The sequence below is a fragment of the Aotus nancymaae genome, unplaced genomic scaffold, assembly GCF_030222135.1.
Source record: "Aotus nancymaae isolate 86718 unplaced genomic scaffold, 86718_ANA_hifiasm-v0.15.2.pri h1tg000193l, whole genome shotgun sequence".
In the NCBI taxonomy this organism is placed as follows: domain Eukaryota; kingdom Metazoa; phylum Chordata; class Mammalia; order Primates; family Aotidae; genus Aotus; species Aotus nancymaae.
In genome coordinates, this window is record NW_026988608.1 from 2,316,886 (window position 1) to 2,333,911 (window position 17,026).

The window sequence follows — 17,026 nt, forward strand, 5'->3', positions numbered from 1 at the left end:
CTGAGCCCGGCCCCATTCATTGCTTCTTAATGATGGAAACTGCTGCCTGCCTCTTCCCTCTCTTTCCCTCTCTGACCTGGTTCCGTACAGTAATCAGGGCATTTAGGTTACCAGGTATTTGCAGCAATCTGTTCTGGGTAGTGTCATTAATCTCTAGTTTTCATAAAATGAATATTCAAATTATTGTGCAACAAATTACATGAAATAACAATAGCAATGCATTAGTATTCCTAAACTGATGTGCAAAGCTAAGTGAATTTTCTCCTCAGTGTGAGTACCACATGCGTCCTCACCTTGTACCGGTCCATTTTGCCTAGGCAGGGAGAGTGATGTCCATGTGTGTAGACCTCCAGTGACTCGGTAATTAGACATTCTTCCCAGTGTGTGGAGAGCAGGGCGGCTTGTTCATGCCCATGTGGTGGGGTCCAGTGGGCATTTTGATCTTTCATCATCAGGGTCCTTCCTGGACACATGCCAAAGCTGTGCCTCTTAACTCCTTAGCTCTGAGGAAGGAGGCCCAGCTGAGAGGCTCTGTGTCCTGGGGCGGAGAGACAGGGCGAATCCTGGCTGCATCCCTTCAATGCTGACAGCAGGGCAATGTGGGCACCTCTGAGCTGGAACAGGAGCCAGTGGCCCGAGAGGAGCATCTGTCATGGAATGTGGGCCCCAGGGGTCTCCCAGGTCTATGTCCACAGCCTTAGGCTCCATGCTGAGATCTCGAGCCTGCCTGGTTCCACCGGATGTGACAATCCAGACTGTGGAACTGGGATTGTGGATGGAGGCAAGTGGACTGGACGGGGCCATTTCCACATTTCTTATAGCTGTTATGCAGTGATGCCAAGGGACAGGATCAAGCGGCCTGGGCTTAGCTCGGCTGGAAAAGCACAAGGGAAATGTCGGCAGTCAGGTGGGCCCTCCCCTCCTGGCGCCTGGGAGGAAGCTTGGTGTACGCCTGCGTATGCGAGTGTGTGTGCAGAGCCAGATCGCGGACAAGCCATGTGGCAACCATGCCTCGCATGGGAGGAGCTGGGCCCTGAGGGAGTTTTAATGAAACAACCGGAGTGAACCAGCCCTTTGCAAAGCTGTCTTGGTGCACAGGCCTGTGGCACCAGCAGAGGAGGGCACACGGATGAAATGAGAGGGATGTGCACGGGAAAGTCACTGTCACACTTCCTCTTTTTTTTTTTTTTTTTTTTTTTGTTGAGACGGAGTTTCGCTCTTGTTACCCAGGCTGGAGTGCAATGGAGAGATCTCGGCTCACCGCAATCCTGGGTTCAGGCAATTCTCCTGCCTCAGCCTCCTGAGTAGCTGGGATTACAGGCACGCACCACCATGCCCAGCTAATTTTTTGTATTTTCAGTAGAGACAGGGTTTCACCATGTTGACCAGGATGGTCTCGATCTTGACCTTGTGATCCACCCTCCTCGGCCTCCCAAAGTGCTAGGATTACAGGCATGAGCCACCGCGCCTGGCCACATTTCCTTTAAGGACAGAGGCGGGAAGGTCCTAAAGCAGAGAGTCTTCTGTGGGCTGATCTCAGTCTTCATGGCAGCGGGCTGCTGAGCATCCCTGAGCAAGTGTGGCTGGGAATGGTGCTGTGGCCGGGAATGGTGCTGTGGCTGGGAACGGTGCTGGCTCTTGCTGCCTTGAGCAAGGGGTGCTCTGGAGGCAGCTGCTGTGCACGCTCTGTCTGCCACCCACAGCCTGCGCTCTGCTTGCTAAATACCATTTTGAAGACACGGAATGATCCTTTTACACTAGGAAAATGTGAATAGTTTCTGAAATGCAGTTTACGCGCATCTTCCTTTCCACTGTCTGTGGGATAAACAACCGCGAGTGTGTGCAAGATGGCGGAGCGGGAAAAGCGAGGGCCCTTCCTCGTCGGCACGCAGAGCAGGCGTTCGGGGCGGTGGCGCTTCCGTCACACAGCTGGGCCCCGTTCCACTCAACACAGGCCTAAGTGAGCAGTTTCATTTCTCCTGTGGCGTGTCCCTGACTCATTATTTTCTTTCTATTGGGAAGCTTTTCACCGGGAATACTTTCCCTCTCACTGCTGGCTTTCACTTGGATAAATCCTGGTATTTCCATATTTCCCGGAAAGCCTAGAGAAGTGGGCTTCCTGGCATCCACACGCCAGCACTCACCAGAGCCTGGCTTTGGGGCTTCCTGGGTGCATTCAGAGTGACCTCCGGAGTCCTTGGGCCAGCGCCACCCACTGCGAAGATGGGGTAGGTGTGGGCAGCATCTCCTCTCGAGGGGATGACACCCTCCGCCCTGGTGTCTCCTCTCGGCAAGTGAGGGAGGCTCGATCAGCCCAGGGGCCTGGACAGCGGCAGGAGAGCTGAGGCCCACCGTCGGAGTCAGCCGCTCCACCTTGAGTTTCTGACAGCAAAGCCTGGGGCTTTGGCCACGGGACCCCCAGGAGGCAGGCGAGTGCTATGGGAACCAGGTTCCTGGTGACTCCAGACCCGGGAGGAGGCCAGCTGGATGCGCCCAAGCCCCGAGCAGACCCAGCCCGAGAATCACCACTGCGTGTGGCCACTGCTGGGCCTTCCAGTATGGCCGCCCAGGCTATGTACAGACAACTGCAGGGTCCCAGGCTGTCTGCACAGGCAGTTCCTGGGAATCCGGGCCAGGGGTCCCGTTGCCATGGGGCAGAGACCTTACCTAGGCCACGGTAATGGAAGGAATGTGGGGAGTAGAAGGTGGAGCTGCCCGGGTGAGGGTCCCAGCTCCCTGCTGCTCTGTCTGAAGGACAGTCTCCACAGACTTACTCCGAGGACAGACCCTTCCCATCAGCAAAGGCGCCAGACCAGCCCTCAGGGGCAAGGGCAGCTTCAGAACTGCAGGCTGGGCTCCTCGTCCAGGCCACCATTTGGTCCTCTAAACAACACTCTCCCCACCCCGCAGATGTGGAAGCCTGAGCACACAGCCTCTGAGACCTTCTCCAGGTCCCGTGGAGGCCGGTGTGCTGAGCCCGCTGAGGCGCGGGCTGGTGTCTCCACATCCCGGCAGGGTGGGCAGCACCGAGGGCCTGAGCCTCCCTGCTGTGGGGAGATGCAGAGGGCTCTACCCGCATCCATGCTGGACGGTCCAGTTCCCAGACCAGGCTGCGGTGTGGCAGGATCAGGAAGGAAGGGTTGCCAGGGGTCATCCCTCCCACCAGCCAGTTGGGGGTCCACAGAGACAGACTCTTCCTGAGCACTGGGATCCCCAGGACCAGGCTGGGAGGGAAGAAAGAATGGTGGGGGTCCTTGGGGACTCCACCTCCCAGCAAGAGACAGATGATCAAACACCTGACATGGCAAGAGGATGAAAGGGGCCTACGGAGCGTGGGCCACGATCCAGCCCAGTTTGTAGGATTATTTCCTTGGCATGTTCAATACTTGCAACAATACTGGGCATTGGATGCCTTTCAGAAAACAACCAGAACAACAAACACGAGAAACTGCCAGTGCCGGCCGCCTCGTCGAACAGCAGTTCAAACGCACGCATCCTGGATCCGCATGGCGCCTCAGGCAGACACGCACACACCTAGCGCTGCTCCTCCAAAAGGAGCAGAGTTAATTCCTGATGAATTTCCTGATTCTTTTGAGGTGTGTGTGGAGCTGTGTGTGCAGGCGCAAGGCACGGTGCTCTCAGAGGACCCGGAGGGAAGGATCCGTGCTGTAGAGGGAGTCTCTGCACCAGCTCAGCCCTCCACTGCCCACCACGTTGTCAGAGCCACCTGTGCCTGCTACGGACCTGGGCGCATCCCCCCATGAAGCTCACCGGGCCTGTCCTCTGCCTGTGCCTGAAGTCACTGTCCCGAGTCATTTCTGCAGAAATAATTACCAGTTATTTCTGGTGTAGTTGGTAGCTCCAGCGCCTGAAGGATTTCCACTGGAGCTGAAATCACTTGCTAAACAGGCATAATAAACTAATGTTTGTTTGTTTGTTTGAATGTGTTGCTCAGCACTGCGAGCACAGCAGCTGGTGTTTGTCAGATTCGGTCTTCGGTCACAAGGACCCTCGCCAGCCACCCTGGGCTTTGCCTGAAACCTTCTGCCCTCTGGGAGGCCTCCAGGCCTTCTCTCTACATGGGCATTCTCAGAGGCAGATCTGCCTGGGGAGGCCTTCCTCCTGATCTCTGGTGAGGATGCAGAAGGTAAATATTTAGCATTTTATCTGTTCTGCACCCCACTGGTGGGCATAATCCCCAGCTTGGTCATGGACGAGTCTTCTAAGCCTCAGACCCCAGAGCTCAGGATGCCAGCACACTCCCTTCGGGTGAGCATCCCTCGGGCAGAATGGTCAGAGGTCTGGGCCAGGCAGGGAGGGTCTGGCTGGGCTCAACGGCCCTCTCCAGCCACATGTTTTCTGTGGGCACCTCCTCTGCAGAGTGCAGGGAGAGACCGAAGTCCTCTGAGCTGAGGCTGTCTCCATCCTAGGATGTGCCCAGAGAGGAAGAGAAGACCTGGAGAGCCGCCCAGCTGCGTGTGGGTGTGCTGAGCCGGCACGGTGGGGCTCGGCTCACTCAGCCTGATGTTCTGGAGCCACCTTCCGCTGCGCTGGGCTCCCGCCCCACTGTCCCTCTTCTTCCTTCTTTGCTGAGTCCCAGGAAAAGCCAAATCCAGCTGCTGGTTGGGTGCCAGGTTCTAGAAGCGTCTCAATGGCTGGTCTGCCTCCGAGCAGAGAAGCTGGTGGCAGGGCTGCCCTCCCTGTATTGCTGAGCCAGTGGGGTCTTCAGGAAGTCATGGTGTGGAGCACGGCCAAACGCCTCCATGCACACGGCCCCAGGCTGGAACCTGGTGATGCCCAGGAGAGTCTCTGAGAAGCCCTAGTCCTTCCAGATGCATCAGATGGAGGAGGCATGACTTCAGCCAGCGTGGGGCGGGGCGTGGACTCAGCCCTGCAGGGCAGGACTCAGACCAGAGACACTGGAACTGGACGGGCAGCAGCATGGGCACCGCAGGCCTTTGTGCAGGTCCTGTGACCCTCACCAAGCCTGATTTCTTCCACTATGCGCAGGGGCAATCAGAGGAGAAGGAAGGAGTGTCGATGACACAAACAGCAGCAACGGCAGCAGCCAGGAGGGGCCGGGCGTCCAGCACACGCGGGTTTTCTGGAGATTTGGCTCCATACCCTCTCCTCAGCCTGTCCTCAAGGGAAGCACGTGGTTAATTACTGTTTTGCTTAAAATATTGATTTTTATAAGCCATCCTTATGGAATAGCATTTCTGGCTTATCTCTGAGCTGGCTTCGCAGTTTTCTTTGGCTGGACCTGTCTTATCTCCCTGTTTATTTACTCAACTAGGGGATTCTCTGCAGTCCTTTGGGGAAATCGAGTTATGGTATTTAACAGTCCACACAGTGCATTGAGTGCCTGCCGCTCTTCAAACTCAGCTCGGGAGGCGTCTCCGAGGAGACCGGCTGGCGTCCCAGGGCTCTGGCTGGCTTTGCGCCCTGCCTGCTGGTGTCCTCGGGCAGCTCCTACCTGAAGGCGCTCGTCTGCTTGCTCAGGCCTCTCACGTTGTATCCTCTTTCCAGTCCCAGAGCCAGGTGCCTTCTGGCTCCATAAATGTCTGACTATGGGGTGCAGAGAAGGGCGTAGGAAACACAAAACAACCCACACGTCTTCTTCCCAACACTGGGCTCCGTGTGTGTTACCGCTGCACGCTCATCAGTAAACGGGCTCGGGGTCCTCCTCCCGAAGTGCGCCCGTCTTGCGTTCATGGTGTGCACGTGGGGTTGCTGTGCTCTGTGTGCTGTCTGTGGGTTGCGGGCGTGGTGTGAGGCTTTGCATGCCCAGCAGGTGCAGGCACACCTCGCTATATTGTGCTTCCCTTTCTTCCGCCTTGCTGTTGTGTTTTTACGAGCTGAAGGCTTGTGGCAATCCTGTGTGGAACAAGTCTGTGGGTGACATTTTCCCAACAGTGTGTGCTCACTTGATAGCTCTGTTACATTTTGGGCACTCTCACAGTGTTTCAGAGTTTTTATTATTACTGTGTCTGCTGGGGTGATCTGTGATCCGTGATATTTGATGCTACTATTGGGATTGTTTTGGGGTGCCATAAACTACACCCATATAAGATGGTGAGGTTAATGGATAAATGTCCTCTGTGTTCTGACAGCTCCACCAACAGGCCGTACCCCAACCTGCTCTCTCTTCTTGAGCCTCCCTTTTCCCTGAGACACAGCGATATTGAAATTCGATCATCTAAGGCTGGGCATGGTGGCTCATGCCTATAATCCCAGCACTTTGGGAGGTCAAGGTGGGCAGATCACTGGAGGTCAGGAGTTCGAGACCAGCCTGGCCAACATGGTGAAACCCCACCTATACTAAAAATACAAAAATGTGCCAGGCGTGGTGGCAGGCCCCTGTAATCCCAGCTACTTGGGAGGCTGAGGCAGGAAAATTGCTTGTGGGAGGCAGAGGTTGCAGCGAGCCAAGATCATGCCACTGCACTACAGTTTGGGTGACAGAACGAGACTCCATCTTAACAAACAAACAAACAGAAATTATATCAATTAATGCCTTACAATGGCGACTAAGTATTCAAATGAAAAGAAGAGTGGCATGTTTCACTTTAAATCAAAAGCTAGCAATGATTAAGCTGAGTGAGGAAGGCGTATTGAAAGCCAAGTCAGGCTGAAAGCTAGGTGTCATGCACCAAACATTCAGCCAAGCTGTGAATGCGAAAGAAAAGTCTTTGAAGGAAATTAAAAGTGCTACTCCAATGAAGAATGACAACAAAAAGATAGGAACGTGAAACGGCCTCATTGCTGATGTGGGGAGAGTTTTAGTGGTCTGGATGGAAGAGCAAACCAGGCACAACATTCCGTTAAGCAAAACCTGGTCCAGAGCAAGGCGCTAACTGTCTTCAACTCTGTGAAGGCTGAGAGAGGTGAGGAAGCAGCAGAAGAAAAGCTTGAAGCTGGCAGAGGTTGGTGCGTGGGGTTTAAGGACAGAAGCTGTCTCCATAACGTAAGCGTGCAAGGTGAAGGAGCAGGTGCTGATGGAGAAGCCGCATCCAGTTCTCCAGAGGACCGAGCTAAGAGCATTGACGAAGGAGGCCACAGTAGACATGAGACTTGCAATGCAGACGAAACAGTCATCTGTAGCAAGAAGAGGCCATCTAGGACTTTTGTAGCTATAGAGGAGAAGTCAATGACGGGCTTCAAAACTTCAAAGGACAGATGGCTATCTGGTTAGGGCTAATGCAGCTTGTGACTGTAAGTTGATGGCAAGACTAATTTCCAATTCAAAAAAATCCTAAGGCCCTTAAGAATGATGCCAAATCTACTCTTCCTGGTGCTATCAATGGAACAAAGCCTGGGTGATGGCACATCTGTTTACAGCATGGCTCACTGAATATTTAAAGCCCATTATTGAGACCTCCTGCTCAGAAAAAAAAAAAAAGGATTCCTATCAAAATATTATGGATGGCAACAGCGGCCCATCTAGAGTGACTGCTGCCAAGATGCAGCTGCAGCAGGAGGGCACAGTGGGGTCTCCCACTCCACAGAGCAGGCAGGAGCCCAGCCCTCCCTGGGCCACTGCAGCTGCCCAAGCCTGGCTGTGGAGCAGGGCATTCCTGTGGTATTAGAACCTGGGAATCCCCCTTCCTTGCCCCCCACAAGCTCAGAAATGCCTGCTCCCACTGCTGAGCCTGGTAATCCTGGCAGCTAGGCCCAGGGCCTGCAATTTGCTCTCAGAGCCACCCACCCTGGCAGGGTTGTGAACTGGGTGATGGGAGGCCCCAGGCCACCCCTGACCACCAGGACCATGGGGGAACTTACAGTGGCATCATCCCTGCCCCGGACACCAGCACGGGCCTGGTGAGGACCTGGAGACCCCCACCCAGCTACCCTCTCCAGGGCCTCCCCTCTGCTAAGAGCTGCAGAGGTGGACAGGGCAGCTGGAGCGGTGCTGGGAGCATCAGTGGTGGCCAGGCCGCCCCTGTGCCCCGTGTCCCTAGGAAGCCAACTGTGTCACCTCCACCTTGCACAGTTGGGCAGGACCTGCTCCAAGGCCTGGAGCCTCTGCCATAGCTTTGACCTCACTCCCTGCCATGTCTTGGGAGCCCATGAGCACCCATCCAAAGGTGCAGCCAAGACTCATGGGGCTGGCCCCAGGAGCATTGGGTTCACTTGTGCAGGGGCTGCCACCACTGCAGGGGGAGATGCAGAGAAGCGTACAGCTGGGTCTGCTCACCTTGCAGAGTTGGAGACAGGCAGAAGCCCTGACCCCCCTTGAGTTGGCAGGGTGGGAGCTCCCCAGGCTCAGTTGCAGCCACCGAGGTCACAGCTGTGGGCCTGGGCCTCCCGGTGCTCTCAGGGCCCAGGCTTGTGGGTATCTGCTCCTGCTGCCCGCCCTCTCCCTGCTCCCAGTGCTCACCCTGATCCTAGAGTGGGATTGGGGCCAAGCCTGGGTGCTGTTGCAGTCCAGCCAGGTGTGTGCATGCTCAGGGCAGTGCTGATGCACAGTGCCCTGCTGCTTCGGCCTCTCCAGGCTTTGGCCACCAATGAGCATGTGTGGGAGGCTGAGATGGGGCTGGTGGCAGCTCAGCACTGGCCTGTGGGTACCCCTGGGTGTGAGCGGCCTGGGCACCCATGGGTGGAGGCAGCAGGCAGATAGGCTCCTGGGCATGAAGGGGTGGGCTCCAGGTAAGAAGCCTTTTCCAGGCCCACTCATGGCCACCCATGGTCCAATTGGCAGGCACTTCCTCCCCTCTGAGACCTATAAAAGCCCCAGACTCAGCCACAGCAGAGCAGAGGACAGAGAGATGCCAGGACGACCAGCTGCAGAGAGGAGTTATCCTCTTCAGAGAGCAGCAGACGTAGGGGCAACCAGCTGCAGAGAGGAGTTATCATCTGTAGAGAGCAGCAGACATAGGGTCAACCAGCTGCAGAGAGGAGTTGTCCTCTGCAGAGAGCAGCAGATGTAGGGACAACCAGCTGCAGACAGGAGCTACCCTCTCCAGAGCCTCTTCTCTGCTGAGAGCTGCAGATATCCAGTTGACCAGCTACAGACAGAAGCTACCCTCTCTGCTAGAGCTGAACACTCATCGGGATGATCTGCCTGTGGAAAGGAGCCACCCACTCCAGGGCCTCCTCTCTGCTGAGAGCCTCTGAGCTGTTCTAATGCTTAATAAAGCTCCTCTTTGTCTTGTTCACCCTCCACTTGTCTGTTCCTCATTCTTTCTGGACTCAAGATAGGAATTCAGGCAAAGGTGCCACCAGCCACAGAGGTTTCCGGCCAGAAAAGCAGCACCCCAAAGATCCCATAACGTTTTTACTCATTGACAACGCACCTGCTCACACAGAGCTCTAATGGGATGAGATGAGTGTTGTTTTCATGCCTGCTGACACAACATCCATTCTGCAGCCTCTGAATGAAGGAGTCATTTCAACTTTCAGGTCTTACTATTTAAGAGATATGTTTTGTGGATATATATGTATATATATATATATATATTTGGCTGTAACTACCATTAATAGTGATTTCTCTGATGCATCTGGTAAAAATAAATGGACACCTTCTGGAAAGGAGTCTCCATTCTAGACACCATTAAGAACATTCATAATTCTGGTCAAAATACCAGCATTAATGAGGGTCTGGATCAAGTTGATTTCACCCGTCATGAATGATTTCAAGGGGTTCAAGATTTCTCTGGAGGAAGTAACTGCCGATGTGGTGGAAACAGCAAGAGAACTAGAATTAGAAGTGGAGCTTGAAGATGTGCCTGGATTATTGAAGTCACAAATAAAACTGTAACACATAAGGAGTTACTTCGTATGGGTGAACACAGAAAGTGGTTTCTTGAGATGGAATCGACTCCTGGTGAAGATGCTGTAAACATTGTTGAAATAACAACAAAGGATTTAGAATATTTCATAGGCTGCATTGATAAAGCAGCAGCGGGGTTTGAGAGGATTGACTCTGATTTTGAAAGTTCTACTGTGGCTAAGACGTTGTCAAACACCATTGCATGCTACAGAGACGTCTTTCCTGAGAGGAGCATTCAATCAACGTAGCAAACTGCTTTTGTCTTCTTTTGTGAAATTGCCACAGCCATGCCAGCCTTCAGCAACCACCACCCTGATCAGTCAGCAGCCATCAACATCGAGGCAAGACCCTCCACTGGCAGAACGGTTACAATTCACTGAAGGCTCAGAGGAGCTCTAATGTTTTTTGGCAATAAACTACTTTTAAATTAAGGCGTGTACATTTTTTGGACATAATTCAACAGACTACAGTGTAGTGTAAACATAGCTTTGGTACGCACTGGAAAACCAAACAGTTCACTTGACTGGCTTTACGGCAACATTCGCTTTATTGCGGTGGTCGGGAACTGAATCTGCGTCGTCTCTGAGGTTTGCGGGTGCTCAAGTCTGATGGTTGTCCTCACACTTCACAAGGGCCGGGAGCCAGGCAGAAGTCTTACAGTCACACCAGGACCTCTTCTTTCAACCTCATCTACCATTATGTGACTCATTCTGTCGGTATGATTATTAACTTTCTATCTTCAGTGATATCATTCAGCTGACTTTGTGACTGGATCGGTGTTAAAAATGTTCACACGCAACCATATGATCTCTGAGCAGGTTAAGAGCTATACTTTCAAGGTTTTTTGTTTTTGAAGAGGCAATAAGAAGGTTTACTTATTTATTTTTCTATTTAGTTGACCCATGACTTTGTGCAACAACATTACATAGTGATGAAAATATTTTCGCACTTTCATATACAAGCCACTCTCAGCTTAGTATCTATTTCTTTTAACACACCTTTAGTCACTTTTTCACTCATCGTTAACGGCCATCTTCGTTTCAAACAAGAGATTGAGATCATTAAAAAAAAATTTATGAGGTGGCTTCTCACCGAGATCGTGAAGTTTGGTCTTGTCTTCTTGATGACGACAGCAATGCTGGGAGCATTGTGTACCACGGTAGACCTTTCTCTAAAAAGGTTCGCAGTCCCCCCATCTCACCGTGACACGCTGCATTTCACACAGAGGTTTTCAGGTCACATGCTCACAGCACAGCCCACGTTGATGGCATGTGCTGTGTGGTCAGCAACACTTCACAGAGAGGGAAGGGAGAGCCTCACCCACACAGATCTTTGGGGCTCCCTGGCCTCCCCTGGGAGGTCTGGCAGCCCGTGTGGATACGGGGCCTTTAGGGGAAGCTCCGGGCAGGGCACTCATTCTCTCAGGGGCTGAGAGTGAGCCGAGAGGCAGAACTGGGCTGCAGAGCCTCAGAGGAGCCATTAAAGCAACACCCCAAGACCAAAGGCACGAAGCCGGGGTCTCGTGCTGGGCTGGGACAGGTGAGAGTCTGAAGTCGGAGCACGTGCCCACTCCCCGTTCTCTTTCCCCTACTGACCAGCACATAGGTCTAGAGCCAGAGTGACTTACACGGCTGCAGACGCAGACATGGGGTCCTCCACTGTCAGGGATCCCGGAACAAAAGACGCCTGCAGTTTTACGGGCCCTGAAGTCGTGGAGCTGGGAAGGACTTGGAGTGGGAATGCCCTGGGAACTGAGTCAGAGCGTGGAGCTGGCTCTACGTTCTCGCCCCTGTCCTCCAACAAGGAGGTCTCAGCACAGGCGCCTGGAGGACCTCCGCCCAAGGCCTCAGATAATGAGAGCTGAGAATGAAGGTGCCCCCGGGCCAAGGGTGCAGATGTGCTGGGGGCGTGAGTGGCCCTAGGGCCCAAGCCTTTCCCTGCTGCTCCGGCGAGCCTGCCATGCCTGGCTGAGCATGAGCCTGGTGTGGGGACGCAGCTGCACCCTGAGACCTGCCCAGTGCTGCCTCCAGTTCAAGCCCGACGTATCACTCTCGGGCTGTGAATCAGGAACCGAACTCCTCAGGTACCAATCTGTGTACTAAGTACCAACCTGAATGGCTTTTCTTATCTGTTTGCACCTGTATCACACCCTGTAGCGGTCTGACCTTTCTTTCCTGTGGGTGGGGGGTCTTGCCCAGCTCCCCGACCCCCGACCTGGGAGCCCACAGCTCCGGCCTGATCACCACACCTGTGCACCCATGCACCCATGCTCCGGCAGGGCTGCTGAGTGGCGAGGGCAGAGTGTGTTGCCGCTGACCCTTCTCTGCTGGGTAGAAGGAGCTTCAGGGTGACGGTCGGAGCGTCCCTGGCAGGAAGGTCGGCCTGGGCTGAGACTAGGGAGGGCTTCTGGGTGGGCAGGACTCGGGCACTGGGCAGGGGTGCAGGGGAGATGTTACAGTGGCCTGACGGGCTTTGCATGTTTGCAGACCTCCCTCCTACCCTCTCTCCCTCCCTCCCTCCCTCCCTGCCACTCATCCATTGCCCTTCTGGAGCTTCCAGTGGTTCCTGGGGTTTGAAAAACTCCCCCAGGTCATTCTGATATCATCTTTTCCTTCGTCAACTGGAAACAGCTTCCCGGAAAGGACTTTAACTTTTGTGCTCACGCAGAGGTGCACTCAGCAAGGCAAGCAAGGGGTCAGACTCCAGTGGAAACAGCTATTGGGAGGCAGCATGCAGACAGCGATCCCGGGGACGGGGAACCGCTGTGAGCACATTTGTGTAGGGCTCTCCAGTGCATCAAAACACGCAGAATTCCCTCCTCACACTGCGTGGTGTGTGCGTGTGGGGTGTGCTTACATAGTGCAAGTGTGCACGCACACCCACATGCTGACACTGTGTGGACCCTGCAGCCTACTGCAGAGTGATAAAGGCAGGAGCGCAGCTGTCTGCAGGCAGGGTTGTGGATGTAGTGGTCACCTATCAGAACGGCACCTGTTATGAGGGGGTGGCTAACGGAATATGGCAAATGAATGTGGCGTGTCCCTTCCTTGGCATACAAGGCTGTGGTTTAGGATGGGACTTCTGAAGGCCATTTCATGATAAAGGAAGCGTTCGTTTTGTAGCATCTCATGAAAAAGTGATGCATCTGCTGTGATTGTGATATGTTTCCAACACAACCAGGCCAGAAAACTGCAGTATAACAAAAGATGGGCTGTGTTCTGTTGGAGAGGTCAGGAGGGACATTTTTAACCACATCGTTACTGTGTCTTATAAATTTTCTAAGGTGTTCTATTGTCAAGATGACACATTTTGAATAGTGCTTGTTTTTTCCGACTTCAGATCTGTCCATGGCAACAGGTAGATTCCGTGACACACTTTTTAGAACAGCCGACTCCAGAGCACTGACGTTGCCAAGTGCCAGTGAGGCTGTGGAGCAGCAGGAACTCTCGTTCACTGCTGGCGGGGGTGCAACGTGGCACGGCCACTGTGGAAAACCGCCTGGCAGTTTCTTAAAAAACAAAACACACTCTTACCGTAACATCCAACAATCGTGCTTCTAAACTGCGTCACCTCCTGAAAGTGGAGTATCATTCAACAATAGAAAGAAATGAGCGAACAAGTCCTGAGAAGACGTGGAGGGACCTTAAATGGACGCTGCCAAGTGGAAGGTGCCAGTCTGAAGGGGCTACATAGTGTTTGCTTCCAACCGAACAGCCTTCCGGAAAAGGCAAAGCTGGAGAGGCTGTAGAAAGACCAGCGGCTGCCAGGGGCTGCAGGGAGGGAGGGGTGGACAGGCGGAGGACGGGAGCTTTAGGGCTGTGAAGATGCCCCGTGTGACCCTACAGTGCCTGTGTGCAAACCCACAGAATGCGCGGCACAAAGCGGGAGCCCCCGTGAACACCGTGTGCGTAGGAGTAATGAGGTGGTGCATCAGCTCGTGAATTCTAACGAACACATGGCGCTCGTGCCAGATGTTCACGGCGAGGCGGCTGCGGAGGGGTCTGTTAGGGAACTCGCTCTACTTTTTACCCAGTTTTTCTGTAAACCAAAAACTGTTCTATAACAAATTATATTTAATTTAAAATATCTGCATAGGCCCATCATAGGCAATTCAGAAAAAAAGGAGAGAAAATCAGTCATAATTCTGCCATCTAGATATGTTCATTATCACGACTTTCTTCTATTTTTTAACCACATCTGACATCACAGTGTTGAATACCTTCTATATGCTTCCAAATCTCTAGCTCTCGTCTGGATGTTTTCCTTGAAATGGGGACTCAGTAGGTGTGGCACTGAGCCCATCCGGAAACAAACGCGGTCCCCTGCCTGTCTGTTCCCAGAAGGCAGGCAGGATGAGGACATTCAGATGAGACTCCGCAGGCTCTGCTCCCTCCCGTGGCTCGCCTCACTCGGAGTAAAACCTAAGTCACCCCACACCTGTGTCCCGCGTCTGCCGACAAAGCCTGGCTGCCCCGCAGCCTGCACTTCCTCATCTCCCGTATTCTGCTCCTTCTACGCTGCTCCCCAGCCCTGCTGGTCTCCTCGCTGCTCCTGGAAGGCACCACATGGGCACCGGCCACAGGACCTTTGCACGCCTGCTCCTTCCCCAGGGGTCAGCGGGGTGCCTCACCTCATGCAGACTGTTACTTGTCGCTTCCCAGGGAGGACTTTCCTGGCCACCCCAGGCACAATTGAGGCCCACGCACCAAGGCTAGACGCCCTCTCCCTGCTTTCCCACCATGCCCACCAGACTGGAAGGTGCAGAAAATCAACAAGAAGAATGTGCACCCTGCCACTTTCCTACGCACGAGGAACCCTCCCTGAAGACCAGCCTTCCCAGTGTTTGGTTCACTGCTCTGTCCCGAAGAGCTACAGCTAGAAAGTGCTTGGCACTTGTCAGCTTAATAAAGCCTGGGTGACTGAATGACGATACGTTGTAGGAATGTATACGACTTTTAACTTGTTTTATGTACTTACTGGATCATGAGCCATCCACTGTGGCACTAACGATCTTCCTTGATGTGACCACAGTGACTGCTGACCATCCTATGCCTGGTGCACCATCCTTCATGCAGCCGCCCGGCTTTCACTGATATTTCCAGCTTTCACTGATATTTCCAGCTCCTCCTTCTACACCTGTTTCCTAAGGCACTGGGCAGGTGGATGGGTCACACAGGACAGGACGTGCCAGACCAAGAGTGGTGAATTCTATCAAGGTTGTTAGAACATGTTTCCAATTGCTGTCCAGAGCTGGCCAGACTAAGCTTTCACCATCCACATAAAACGCCACCTACAAAATTCTTCTTAGAAACCACATTTATTTGGGGAACTGAGGAGTCTTTTAAAAGAAAGAATGTTTCAATGAAAACGCAGAGTGAGAAGCGAACTTTCAGACGCTTCCAGATTCCAAGCTTGCAGCCTGACTCCCAGGAGTGACCCGTGCTGCGCTGGGTGTGGGTCTCTCCCCCGCAGCAACTGGTCAGGTGACCGCCACCCCCTGCAGGGCGCAGCTGAGCCTGTGCGTTCTGGAAACCTCTCTTCACCCTGGCCACAGCTGCCCCTTCTTCCAGACCACCCCTACTGTCTTCTGTGGCAGTCCTGGGATCATTTCTGATTAGGTACTTAACACATGGGCACCAGGGTCAAGTGGCTTCTCTGTAAGGCACCTGGGTCCTGGCTCGTCCCTGGTGATGTAAGCCTTGCGGCTCACTGAGCATCACATGGCCCTGTGTGTGTGCAGGGTGCATGTCAGCACTTGACAGATGGAGAGCTCATGGCAAACACTTGTTCTGCAGATGCTGGCACATACTGTGGGCTTCCATTAAAGAGGGGTAGTGCCCTCCTCACCTGCTTTCTGGGGGCTGAGATCTTGCTGTAGTGAGATGGGCATCTGTCACCTGTGGCCCCGGGCATCCCCTTGCTGACCTTCTGCGTCCCTCTTCCGCAGGTGGCTGCCATAACAGCCTCAAGCCGACCAGCAGCCCCGCCATCGCCATCACCACTGCTGCTGCCGCCGCCGCCGTGGTCTCCGTGGACCCTGAGAGCCTCCGGGGCCCGTCCCCCTCCAGCGTGCAGCCGCGCCACTTCCTGACCTTGGCGCCCATCAAAATACCCCTCCGGACGTCCCCCTTCTCAGGTAGGCTCAGAGCGCGGTCCCGATGCCCGGCACTGCCTTCGCGTGTGCACGGAGGCTTCCTGGTTAGATGCCACTGGCCTGGGCCCAGGTGCTGTGGGACACGAAGCCCAGCTCTGGATGAGGGGGAAGCATTGGGCTGGGGTCGTTTGGGCTTTGCTTGACTTCAGACCCAGCAAATGCACCTGACTCCACTGACCAACCTGGTCAGGTCCACCCTGGCACTTCCTGCCATAAAGCCACGGTGAAAGGTTCCGTTTGAGGACCTGAGACTTCTCTTTACTAACTGGAACATAGGGGGTCATGCATGTATCCGGGGAGTGCAAGAGCCCCAGGATGCTGTGATTTTCTTGTGCAGGACATGGCGGCCGCATGCTGGAGCAGAGCCCGGTGCGTGAGCCCAGAGCCGAGCTGTGCGCCGACCCCCACAGGCCACATACCTGGCTTGCCTTCTGGCCCTGTGCGGGACACAGGGGCTGGGGTCCCACTGTCATGACAGCCTGGAGTACCAGAGGCTTGGGACGACACAGAAACATCTGAACTCATCTATGTAGCGGATGTGCTTCCTTTCTGAGAAGTCCTCAGGGCAGGGGCTGGGAGGGTGGCCGTCGTGGTGTCCTGAGAAGTATAAGATGCATTGATGAGGCACGTGGAGTGGATGGGAGGCCCTGGGTCCCGTGTGCAGCTCTGCTGTCCCTACATGTTCACAGGCACAAGTGTCTGTCTGCTGAGTGTACCCTGCACGCGTCGGGGCCCAGACATCTTTGTGAAATGCCTGCTTGTCCAAACTCAGCAACAACAGCTCCATTAATTTGGACTGGCAGTGCCAACTCTCAGGAGTTCAGGATTTACTCTCTTATTTTGGTTTTAGTTTTTCACGTGAGATGGTAAAACTTGAAGAGAAGTCTGTGGAAGATTGTGTTACTATCATTAATTGCTAGATTATCAGTGGCAGGAAATGTATCACTAGACTGCGTAGACACACACACACACATAACTATATACATACGGGTTTATGGTCGAAGACAAATGCTTGTTCCACTGCTTTCCAGTTTCTGGAGTGTGTACGGTTCATACGGACTTGGTTGCTGGTAAATCTGATACGGGCTTTTTCAACCACG

At 53.9% G+C, this 17,026-nt stretch overlaps 1 protein-coding gene across 1 annotated transcript in view; it reads left to right on the forward strand.

The window, feature by feature from the left end:
- LOC135273017 (transcription elongation regulator 1-like protein) overlaps positions 1-16,445 on the forward strand; it is a 50,276-nt gene extending 33,831 nt beyond the window's left edge. Inside the window, exons 4-5 of the mRNA XM_064371836.1 lie at positions 15,720-15,908; positions 16,264-16,445. Coding sequence (XP_064227906.1) covers positions 15,720-15,908; positions 16,264-16,445 — 371 coding nt within the window. The remainder of the gene's footprint in view (positions 1-15,719; positions 15,909-16,263) is intronic.
- Positions 16,446-17,026: the final 581 nt, after the last annotated feature.